Below are 12,860 nucleotides of genomic sequence, written 5' to 3' on the forward strand. Positions count from 1 at the left end.
TGCCCACCAGCTGATCTTACCAGGGACAGTCCTCCTTTCTCTCTCCTCCTCCTTTTCATCTTATCCTCGCTCCGTTTTACAGTTTTTGCACCAAGTGCTCAGAAACGGGTCCTACCGAAACCCGAATGGAGCCCAAGCCGAGGCCAGCGCGGTCCCGCTCTCCGCGGTTCTCCCCAGTCTCGGCCACTTCCGGGTTCCCTCCCGCGGCCCCGCCCCGCCCTCCCGCCCGTCCGCGGCCCCGCCCCGCCGCCCCCACGTGACCGCGCGGCGCGCTCCACCCCCGTCCCCGCTCACGTGACCGCGCCTGGGGAGAGAACGCCTGACCCCAGCCCCCGGCTTTCACCGTTCGCCGACTCTCCCCGCGGCTCCTCGGCCTCTCGCCCTTCAGCCGCCTGCGCGTCCCCACACCCCGTCCCGGGGTCCCCCCGGAGCCCTCTCCGCCATGCGGCTCCTGCCTCTGGGCGCAGGTGGGCCCGGGCGGCACAGCCCCCGCCACCTGCCCTCCTGCAGCCCAGCGCTGCTGTTCCTGCTCCTGCTGCCGGGCTGCTGCCTGGGGGGCTCCCGGGCGGCGGCGGGCTCTCGGAGGCCCAACGTGGTGCTGCTGCTCACCGACGACCAGGACGAAGTGCTCGGCGGCATGGTAACTCCTGTTTCTGCCCCGCCCCTCTCCCTCTCGCGGCGGACTCCCTGGTTTCTTGCCCTCCTTCCCGTCCCCACCCCGGCTCCCGGAACCGGCCGACTGGACCCCGGGTAGGTTTGCTTTGGCCACGCCGGGCCCTGGACGCAGGTCTGAGGGGCCGCAGGACTCTATTTCCTCTTCTTGCTCCAGCGTCTCTTGGAGGGTGACACACACACGCGCACACACACACACACACACGCGCGCTCCAAGGAGCTTCCAGTCCGGACCTGACGGCTGCGGAGCTGGCGTTCCTTCGCGATCTCGGGACACACAGGTGGACGCCGGTCAGGGATGGGCAGAGCCAACGAGGAGCAGGTGTTGGCTAAGGAGATGCCAGCCTTGAGCATCTTCTGGGTTAGGAGACAAGGACAGCCCCCCTGTGTGAGGACCTAGGCCACCTCCACCTTTGTTCCCGGGCACAATGTCTGTGCCTGATATTTGTAAAGTAAGTGCTGAAATGAACTAATCTGGTAGGTAGCTTTCGAACTATTTCTTCAGGGTGTGCTTTGCCACACAAGAATCAAGAAAATCCAATTAGCCTAATTGAACACCTGGCCGATGCATTAGGTCCTGCCAGTGTGCCATTTTGTACCATCTGGGTGTTGTCATGAGACTTCATTCTTTCCCAGAGTTGACGTTGCTTCTGTGTCTTAAGAGTCTTGACCTTTATGACCCTCAGGAATAGCCACCCAACCCCGTACTCACGTAACTCACGACAGCACAGGAAGTGGCTTGCCCCAGGCACATAAATAGTGGAGGCAATCGAGTCAGACTGACTAGTGCTCTGATTCTGGGTATGGTATTCCTCTTTTTAAGAGCAAGTGCTTTCTTTGCTTCCTTTCTTTCAGTTCTCTTTTTGCTTTGAGCAAAATGCTGAGATTATGAAAACACTTCAGGCAAGAGGTTCCGAACTGTGACTGTGTAGTAACACCCTAGTTCACTGTCTTTCATCCTGTCCATAAGTGAGTTGTGAAATCAGTTTAGAACTACCAGCATTTTCACTTCCCTACGGAACAGACACTGGGAATAGAAAATGTCTGTGTGGTACACGCGGTAAAGGTTAAGCATATATCCATATGTGTATATATTTCTGGGCTGTGAATTAAAATGTTTCTTCACTCGGGGCTGTGTGCAAGAGTATGGGATTCTTTCCTAGCTGACGTTTAAGATGCTTGCATTTTGACTCCACACTCCTGCCACATATGCCTCATTGCCTTTTAATTTCTATTCAGTCACATTGACATTGAAGAGTCTTGACTTAATTGCCCTCCTGGGTTTTATTTTGGGTTTTTTCCCCACCATTCTAACAGCTACATTTATTTTCTTTTAAATATCTCACGTCCTTGAAAAGTATTTTATCCAGGAAAAGCAAGCCACCTCTATCAAAAATTAATAATAGTTTAGTGACTGAAGCTTAATTGAAAGGTAAAGCTTTCGCCCTAGCAGGTTTGGCTCAGTGGATAGAGCGTCGGCCTGCAGACTGAAGGGTCCCAGGTTCGATTCCGCTGAAGGGCACATGCCAGGTTGTGGGCGCAATCCCCAGTGGGGGGTCGTGCAGGAGGGAGCCAATCGAAGATTCTCTCTCATCATTGATGTTTCTCTCTCTCTCCCTCTCCCTCTACCTTCCTCTCTGAAACAATAAATATATATTTTTTTTAAAAGAAAGAAAAATGGGTGTTTAAAAAGAAGGTACAGCTTTCACATCTCTGTTGAAAACAAACTTCATCACTTAAATACAAGGTGTGGTGTTCAGAATCCATTTCCTTCCATTTTTGTAGGCCACAGATGTGGTCTCTTCCCCTTAGCACAGTGGTTCTCAACCTTCCTAATGCCGCGACCCTTTAATACAGTTCCTCATGTTGTGGTGCCCCCCAATTTCATTGTTACAAATTGAACATAATTAAAGCATAGTGATTAATCACAAAAACAATATGTAATCATATATGTGTTTTCTGATGGTCTTAGGCGACCCCTGTGAAAGGGTCGTTCGACCCCCCCCCCCCCCCAAAGAGGTCGCGACCCACAGGTTGAGAACCGCTGCCTTAGCATGTTAATCACATTTGCTTCTTTAAACCACAGCAGTTTCTTTTTTATAGGTGTTTGTACTGGAGAGAAGAGCCAAAATTGTGTGGAGGGAACAAGTTGAATTCAATGCTCCAACTCTGGAGAATTCTTGCTTCTCTTGTAGGCTTTTACAGAATATTTTATGACTACATAGTTGTCAAACAGGACTTGAAGGGGAAGAGCTAAGACAATATAGCATTTGAGATTCTACTTGGAGCCAGAGAGTGAGGTGTTTTATATTTGTGCTTCAGTCATTACAGGAGTCCTCTGCTGTGGGTATTGTCCTTATCTTAACTAAGAGGAAACTGAAATTTAGAGGGGGCTGTAACTTGGCCAAGGTTCATAGAGCTAGTGAGGGATAGAGCCCCATGCTTTTTCTCCTGTTTGAAAATACTGTGATAATACTGTCTTACAGATGTCATTCCACATACCCACATCAGCATGGTTACTTATACCACAGGTCAGAGATTCTTCAGGTGACATTCAGGAGCACCAGTGGGGTCATGGAACTCCTTAATTTACATGTAATAAATAATTTGTGTATATTATCTTCATTTTTTGTCCCCCGCCCCCCCCCCCCCCCCAAAAAAGGATTATGAATTGCCACCATAGTTGGCAAAATAAACAGTGGTCAATCCCCCAGACTAATTCAGATGAAAGGATTGTAACACTTGTATGATTGTAGTTTAATGTGAAACCTGCCATCTTTGAAATAGTCTTTTATGTGGTAGTGTCCTCTTTAACATTTCATGGTATTTGTTGCAGGTATCTGGGATTCCGTTTTTAGATTTTTTTACCCACGCAACTATTCCTGTAGATTTCTTGAATGTTTTGTTTTTAATCCTCACCTGAGGACATACTTACTGATTTTAGAGCGAGGGGAAGAAAGAGAGAGAGAAACATCAATGGGAGAGAGGAACATCAATTGGTTGCCTTCCAGTACACACCTTGACCGGGGATTAAATACCCAACCTGGGTATGTGCCCTGACTGGGAATTGAACCTACCACCTGTCAGTGTACAGGTTGACACTCCCAACTAACTGAGCTACACTGGCCAGGGTTTAATTTCTTGATTTTATTTAAATGTAATTGTGGTGTGATGGACATACTGTTTTTCACAGAAGCACAGGATGCTTTTTAAAAAAATCATTCACTCTAGAAAAAGTGACATTCGGTTAAAATTTCAAGGAAGTGAGGGAAGGAGCTGTAATGAAATGTAGGGGAAGAATAAATACGTACATGATGTCTTTGCTTTGCTTAAAGCAGGGTGGTTTTCTATTGAAAAAGGGAAAGTTAGCTATAGAATTACCAAACTTTATTTCGGAACAGGTGTACATGGGAGCTAGGAAAGTATATGACTCCTTGGGATTTTTATGGAAGGGATTTTGCTTCGGATGTAGTAAAGTGACACATTTACCCATATGCGAGTATAAGATTGGCTGCTTCATAAAGAATGTGGTATGGCCTTAACCTCACCGTCACTATCTTTGCTTAGATCTTAAGGATCCATGTTAACATTCAGACACACATACACATTTTCAGTACAGTGTGGTTTCTTGCCTGGACTTGTTTGATTAAGCACAGATTTTATGCTTATCATTTGTACTACTATGAATAGTCTAAAGCAGTGATGGTGAACCTATGACACGCGTGTCAGAGGTGACACATGAACTCATTTTTTTGGTTGATTTTTCTTTGTGAAATGGCATTTAAATATATAAAATAAATATCAAAAATATAAGTCTTTGTTTTTCTATGGTTTCAAATATCAAAAAATTTCTATATGTGACACGGCACCAGAGTTAAGTTAGGGTTTTTCAAAATGCTGACACGCCGAGCTCAAAAGGTTCGCCATCACTGGTCTAAAGACTATGGTTATTAATATAAATCTCCTACATTAAACCCTAGATCCTTGTGCAGCCCTTCATCAGTTCTTTGGCTTCTGCCTAACTCCCTGACCCTGTCTTATCCCACTCCCCCCTTTACTGACTGCTCTGCTTCTGCCACACGGGCACTGCTTTTTGTCCCTCACACGTGCCTCTCTCCTTCTCTGGCAGCCTTTGTACTTGCTATTCACTCAGCCTGGAAGCGTCTTATCCTGGACGTTTGTGCGGCTGACTCATCATCATGTGACTCTCAGCACTGGTTACCTCCTCAAAGAGGCCGTCCCTGACCTACCACCTAAAGTGTTTTCCACTTTTCCTGCCACCAGCTGTAAGCACATTATCCTGGTTTATTCTGTTCATAGCATTTTTCACCACCCAGAATGATTGCTTGTTTACCTGTTAGTTGTTTAAGTCCCCAAGAGTGCAAGGATCATCAGGGTAGGGACCTTCTATCTTTATCCACTTCTATTGCCAAGACCAGTGCCTGGCACAAATTAAGTGTTTAATACATGTTATATAATCACACAGTATAGTCTTACTGTAAATCAGATATTCCTCAGTAACTTTGCATATTTATCAGACAATTTGATAACTAAGTCAGATATAATCAACTCACATGGACCTTTTCTTCACTTACCCTTCACTCATTTCCCCTCCCTATATCCTCACTGTAACTCAGATTCTTCATCCATCTAACGCAGTGGTCAGCAAACTCATTAGTCAACAGAGCCAAATATCAACAATACAACGATTGAAATTTCTTTTGAGAGCCAAATTTTTTCAACTTAAACTATATAGGTAGGTACATTGTTATTAACTTAATTAGGGTACTCCTAAGGCTTAGGAAGAGCCACACTCAAGGGGCCAAAGAGCCGTATGTGGCTCGTGAGCCGCAGTTTGCCGACCACTGACTAACGTTTTATGCAGCCCAATGTTCTGTACCCGAGTGTAGCCGCCCAGGGATGCTTTATGGGAGATTATGACTGGTGACATTGCTTCTGAAGGTTACCAGAGATCTTATATATTTCTCTAGCATTTCCTGGGGACCCATTATGCCTGCGGTTCTCAACCTGTGGGTCGCGACCCCTTTGCAGTCAAACGACCCTTTCACAGGGGTCGCCTAAGACCATCCTGCATATCAGATACTTACATTACGATTCATAACAGTAGCAACATTACAGTTATGAAGTAGCAACGAAAATAATTTTATGGTTGGGTCACAACAAGAGGAACTGTATTTAAAGGGCCAGAAGGTTGAGAACCACTGCTATGCAGTTACTTACGAAGTGATCAAAGTTGTTTTTTGGGAGTTTTTTTGTTGTTTGTTTTTTTAAAGAGAGAGGAAGGAAGAAGGAAGGACAGAGGGCTAGAAACATTGATGAGACAGGAACATCATCAATCGGTTAACTCCTACGTGCCCCACACTGGGGACTGAGCCTGCAACCTAGGGATGTGCCCTGACCGGGAATCAAACCAGTGACCTCTTGGTTCCTGGGTCAGTGCTCAACTGCTGAGCCACACTGACTAGGCTCAAAGTTAGTTCTTGAATATGTTAGAATTCTCATCCTTTTGAGCTTTTGGGGTTCCTTAATTTTTCTATTATCTATGTAAAACAATGGGGGAAAGTAATTTATACAGTATTGAAAATGAGGCTCTTGTTAACACAGTTACATATTTGGATTGTCTTTAAGAAACTATTATACAACAAAATACACTTAGAGCTGCATTTAATATGGTCCTAGATTTCAAAGGTACTTGAGAATCATCATGAATTGTCTCATAATACAACTAAAATGAGTCTCTTCAATGGTTCTTTCTTGCTGTGTGGCATCTGAATAAAGATTATTCAGATTTATGGTACTTTTTATTTGTATTTAAATGACCATCTTTAGACTTTTATCCTCACTATAGGATTTGATATTAATTATTCTCTATACTTGTCAGGATCTTAGATTTTGAACAAGTGATAAAAAGCAAGGACATAAATAAAGTAATTTCTGATCAGTCTTTTGCCTGACAGGGTTCTGTGTATACCTGTTTGCCACCTGGTCAAGTTCTTATCTGAGGTGGTGATATGTCTAGTGCAGAGCAGAGGGCTGTGAGTTTGTAGTCAAAAAGTGTGCATCTGGGCTCTACCACTGAGTGACTGATATTTTACTTAATCTCTGAGCCTCAGTCTTGCTGGCTTTCAGAACCTAAGTGTTATAACTGTTTTAAAAGGTGGAAGGCTCCTTTTATATGATTTCCCACATCCTGCTTCTAAAGATGAATTAATGGAGATAGTTCTGCCCTATCTCTTAAGGAGGCTGGTGACAAATGAGATAAGGGCACAAAATTTCATTACAGTGAAATCAGCACTGCTAGAAAAATACCATCAGCTGTGAACTTTCGCCTCCTTCAAGCATTATGAACCCCTGAACTTTTGCATAGGAAAGAACTGACTAACCAAACCTGTTTGCTTCATCTCCAGAATCACTCTCTTGGCTGTTTCTTAGTGTCAGATGGAGCTGATAGGTTTGGAATAAGAGGTTGAGATAAGATACAAAACCCATGAATTTTGGTCTGTGTATTGTAGTTGATTGAAAGAAATAGTTTAACAGGTAATTATTTGCTTTTCAGACACCACTAAAGAAAACCAAGGCTCTCATCGGAGAGATGGGGATGACTTTCTCCAGCGCTGTAAGTTTTAAAGCCAATTTAATTTTGTTAAACTTTAATTGTGTTTATGTTCTAAGAAGAAACACTCGTTTTTGGGTAGTCTGTTTTGTTTTTTCCTCCCTAGTTAAAAAGCCTGATCTGAAGGAGGGATCTTATTTAATGTGATAAATTCTGTTAATTGAAATACTACATCTCACCAATTGCTAGACAGGCAGTTTCTAAGCCAGTCTTTTCTACAACTCAGAACTAGAGAATTTTATTTCAAACCTGACTGTTTGAGGTTTGAATGTGGATTGTAAGCATCAAATAACATTAACGCTATGTAAACTGTTCCATGCTAAAAACTTGCAAACCACTTTACAAAGCCCAGTTAATCATGGAAGCCAAACCTGACAAAGACAATAGCAACAAAGCCAACAACAGTTGTATGTATGTGTGAATATATAAAACAAATATGTGTATATATAAACATAGATACAAAGACTCAAATGCTAGCAAACTTGAGGGCCATGCACATACCTATTAACGTCAGGAAATCCATTGAACAGCAGCCTTGTGTTGTGCTTTAGAGCGCCGACTCTGGAGCCAGTCCGCCTGGTTTCACATGCTCTCTGCCTCTTTTCCACCTATGTGACCTTAGGCAAGTTATTAAGCTTTCTGGCCCTTGTTTTCCATTTCTATAAATGGGAGTACTAAAACTTTCCTCAGGGTTTATGTGAGGTTAAGTGAATTGATACATGTAAAGCAACCACTTGTATCCCTGCCTGACTTATAATGATTTCAGTCATCCCTTGGTATCTGTGAGGGATTGGTTCCAGGACCACCCCCACCCCGACAGATACCAAATCTGTGTGTGCTCAAGTCCCTTACATGGAATAGCACAGTATTTGCATGTAACCTAGGCACATACTCCTGTAGACTTTAAATTATCTCTAGGTTACTGATAATACCTGATGCAATGAAAATACAATGTAAACAGTTGTTATACCGTATTGTTTCGGGAATAGTGACAATAAAAAGTCTATACACGTTCAGCACAATGCAACCACATCATAGACCTAGTTATGCTGTTCACGTCGGCAGCAACGTAACTTTTTTCCCCTGAACATTTTCAATCTGAGGTTGGTTGAATCTGTGGATTTGGAACCCACACATACAGAGGGCTGGCTATACTACACAATGGTGGTTGTTATATTGTCCACCAACATGGAATTGGTAGTAAAAGAAGGATAGTTATATGTGCATTCCAATAGATGCTTGAAAATTCTCTGAAATGTTAGCATCTTTTCCTGGTAATTTATTAAACTGTTGGAAGAATACATCCTTATGATGAATACTTCAGACAAATGGCACACCTATAGTTAAGGTGAACTACTCTGGTCACTGTTGTTAGGGAGACAAAGGGCTAATGCCTCTTGCTTAATACTGTTCTGAACTGTCTAGTCGTTGGCATAAGTCTTGCAGAATTAAGAGGTAAAACTATTGGGAAAAGACAAAATTAATATTTCCATTTGTTTGGATTGTCTACCTAGAAAACAAGAGAGTTGTTGGAAAACTTTTAATAGAACTTAGTAAGGTAGGAATGAAAAAACAAAACAAAAAAAACTTCCTTATAACCAGTTAGAGAAATAGGGGAGGGAGAAAAGGTCACATTCACATAGCAGGAAAATTCAGACTCTGGAAATAAGCTGGTGGTGGCTAGTAATGGTTCTTTAGGACCTATATAAATAAAGTTACAGAACTTTGTAAGTGATGTAATAAAAACTACTTAATATGAAGACATGCACATTACTTTCCATGGGAAAATACAAGATTATAAAGTATTCTAATCAGAATTCCAGTAAGATTTTTTTATGCTGAATTCAGTGAATCCAAAGTTATCTGGAATAATAAGTAGGTTAGAACAATTAGGGTAATTTTTTTAAAGGAAGAAATTGCTTTACTGGGTATTAAAATTTAATATGAAGATACAATAAACAGTGTGGTATTCCCAAAAATTAGCTTAGGAAACAAAAAAGGGAAAGAATTAAAAGAGTTGCCAATGTAAAAACTACAAAAGTCAAACATCTAACAAAATTAAAAGGCAGAAGTAAAAAATGGGAAGTATTTATAGTATGACTGAATCCTTCCTTAATTCCAATTTTATATAACAAGAGGCCAGTAACTCGAGAGGAAAAAATGTGCAAATCACATGAACAGACCATTCCCATAAACACAGTTGGTTAGTGTGCATGTGGAGAATGTTCATCAGTATTTAAAAATGTCAAATCTAATATAAGGCCAAATAAATACTAAGTATTTAAAAAGGATACTATGTAATTTTGGCAAAGGTGTGCTCAAATGAGCCTTCCTTCTCTGCTGGTGGAAGTATAAGCTAGTATTACCCTTCTGTTAAATGTGCATTAAGAGTTATACAGATATTATTGGATAGAATGGGATAAGTCTATTGATGACAGTAGCTAATAGAAACATAAGTAGAAAAAAAAATCTGTCATATATAAAATGATACAGGAAATACATAAAGCTACAGATCAGCCTGAACATGACCCTCTACTTCTCAGCCACATTAAATTCAAGTAGTAGTTTTTATCTTTGGTTAAGACCTAGCTCCCACCACACTGTGCTCCTTGTATGTAAATATTTATTTGAGGTGAGGTTAGAATAGCATTATTTTATCCTGCAGAAAGAAACCAGCTAAAAAAGAAATCTGTTCCTTGGTTTGTTTTATTTGCTTTACTGTCTCTACTACATTACATATGGCAGCTTGGAAATGTATTATATGCAAAGAATATTTCTGTATCAGGGGAAACTAGAAATTTGAAGTTAAAATATTGAGCAACTTTCTTTTATTCTTTTTAGAAATTATGGGAAATTCATCTTTCTTGTGTAACTGTCCTTGTTGCTTCTGTTTCCTTTGTAGTATGTGCCAAGTGCTCTTTGCTGCCCAAGCCGTGCCAGTATCCTGACAGGGAAGTACCCACATAATCATCACGTTGTTAACAACACTTTAGAGGGAAACTGCAGTAGTAAGTCTTGGCAGAAGATCCAAGAACCAAATACTTTCCCAGCAATTCTCAGATCAATGTGTGGTTATCAGACCTTTTTTGCAGGAAAATACTTAAATGAGGTATGTTGGTCTAATTATTCCTCCCCCCTTTTTTTTTATAACAGCTTTTTAAATGTGAATTAATAGAATTCATGATACTTGTTTTTTAATAAGTATCCATTCAAGTCATGTTAAAGGATTTTTGGCAAATGTTTTCTCCTAATCTGCCCATAAATAAGAACTTATATAAACATATTTACATCATTTGGGTACTGTATTTATTCTTCTAAATAGTCTCAGGAGCATTTATTGAAAAATTATCGCAGGTTTGATCCTGGTCAGGCCTGTACAGGAGGCAGTTGATTGATGTTTATTTGTTTCTTTCCCTCCATCCCTCCCCCTCTCTCCTCCCGTTCCCTCCTTTTCTCTCTCTAAAAAAAAAGTCAGTGCTCACTTCAGCAACACATATACTAAAATTGGAACAATACAGAAAAGGTTAGCATGGCCCCTGCACAACGATGACATGCAAATTCGTGAAACGTTCCATTAAAAAAAAAAAATCGATAAAAGCATATCCTAGCTAACTGGAGTGGCTCAGTTGGTTGAGCCTTTTCCTGTTCAGTGAAAGGTTGCCGGTTCCATTCCCGGTCAGAACACATACCTGGATTGCATGTTCATCTCTGGTCTGGCCACACAGGGAAGGCAACCAATCGATGTTTTTCTCTCTCCCTCTCCTTTTCCCTTTCCCTCTCCCTCACTCTAAACATGTCCTCGGGTGGAGATTAAAAAATAAATAAATAAATAATTCTATGGTGAGGATTAAAATAATAATAATTATCCTAGGACTGCTGCTGTGTACATCCCCTTTTTACTCAAGAACTCTGCTTGTCATGTGGCTGCCATGTGATCTTTGTTTCCATTTCCTCTGTATTAGAATCAGAATGAAGAATATTTCTTTAGTATCTTTCCTGAATTACAACTTATGCTTAACCCATTTTGTAACCTGAAAAGTGGGAACAGAATGTGGGCAGATCAGTGGTAAAGAGAAAGCACCCAGAGCCTGGGACAGTCAGGCCGTTAAAGCAGGTGACTGAGTGGTCAGTGTGCAGCCATTTGGGCCTCGATGGAGAGAGACCGAATTGTGACCTGCCAAGGCCAGATTTCATGGCCTCACTGGCCTTAGCTTTTAGTCAGAATTCAGGTTTAAAGGAAATAGTGTGTTTGAGGGTATTTTTCTTTTTAATAATCTCCTATAGTAAAACTGGGAGTGCAGGACAGAGAGAAGATGTACATTTTCTTATATATGTTATCTGTGGTTGCTAGAGATCTTAATATCTGATCTGAAATTTTTTTCACTTTTCCTACTCCCCACAGTAATTAGGGGAATTTGCAATCTTGTGGGTTTGAAAGAAGATGACTCAATTTGAAAAGAATAATGAGAAATAAGTACAGATACTAGGTCATTGTGTTAAGACTATGGGTCATAAAGAGAACTTATACTATTTTGCATGTTAAAGAGCATCTAATATATACAAAATTAGGAGAAAGTCTTTAAAATACAAAGATTTAGCCCTAACTGGTTTGGCTCAGTGGATACAGCATCAGCCTACAGACTGAAGGGTTCAAGGTTCAATTCCAGTCAAGGGCACATGCCCAAGTTGCGGGCTTAATCCCCAGTAGGGGGCATGCAGGAGTCAGCCGATCAATGATTCTCTCTCATCATTGATGTTTCTATCTCTCTCTCCCTCCTCTCTGAAATCAATAAAAATATATACTAGTATTTTAAAAATTTTTATATATATATAAATATCAATAAAATACAAATATTTCGTTCTCAGGGGCTAAATTCTGCCTTAAATGGGTAGTATTAAACCTTGCTGAGGTAGAATGGGATAATTCTGTGGTCTCTTCACTTGCTCATCTCATTAGGTCTCTTCACTTGCTGAGCTCCAAAAGTAGATTTCATCATCAAGACAATGGAACTTATTGGCTGGTAGCTCATAGTTGGGTCATTTTCACTGTTGCTAGTCACAGGGTCAGTTGGACTATTCAGCAAATGAGCCCTGTGGCCTAAGCCTTGTGGTTGTCTTCTGTAAAGGGCCAGAAGTAAATAATTTAGGCTTTGCAAGCCGTATGTCTCTGTTGTAAGTATTCAACTCTGTCATCAGAGCATGAAAGCAGCTATAGACGTTACGTAAACTGACGAGTGTGGCTGTGTTCCAATGAGCTTTATCACCACTGAAATTTCAATTTCATGTAGCTGTCACATGTTACAGCATATTCTTCTTTTGATTGGTCTTTATATTTTTTTAATGTTTGGAAAAAAATTCTTTGCTTGCTGGCCATACAAAACAGATAGCAGTCTAGATTTGGCCTGTGGCTTGCCAGCTCGTGCTTCTGAAGTTTCTAGGAATATGGTGTCCTTTATTTTTTGCTGGTTTGTGTGTTTGGGAGAAGTGAGCACCTACTGTGTTTCAGGGACTGATCTAAAAAGATTCTACACGTGTCCTGTTTCTTTGTGTCTCA

General features: G+C 41.3%; 1 protein-coding gene and 1 non-coding gene across 2 annotated transcripts in view; both read left to right on the top strand.

The window, feature by feature from the left end:
- The first annotated feature begins 314 nt into the window (after positions 1–314).
- Positions 315–12,860, top strand: part of GNS (glucosamine (N-acetyl)-6-sulfatase) — a 49,067-nt gene continuing 36,521 nt past the window's right edge. The window contains exons 1-3 of the mRNA XM_070409800.1: positions 315–640; positions 7,250–7,309; positions 10,209–10,415. Coding sequence (XP_070265901.1) covers positions 443–640; positions 7,250–7,309; positions 10,209–10,415 — 465 coding nt within the window. The 5' untranslated portion in view covers positions 315–442. The remainder of the gene's footprint in view (positions 641–7,249; positions 7,310–10,208; positions 10,416–12,860) is intronic.
- On the top strand, positions 10,781–10,887 carry LOC139007796 (U6 spliceosomal RNA). Its single transcript, XR_011470956.1, has one exon. It is a non-coding gene; the product is annotated as a U6 spliceosomal RNA (small nuclear RNA).

This window comes from Myotis yumanensis, unplaced genomic scaffold (genome assembly GCF_028538775.1).
Source record: "Myotis yumanensis isolate MYYU_CA2020_CCGP unplaced genomic scaffold, mMyoYum1.0.hap1 SCAF_3, whole genome shotgun sequence".
Lineage (NCBI taxonomy): Eukaryota > Metazoa > Chordata > Mammalia > Chiroptera > Vespertilionidae > Myotis > Myotis yumanensis.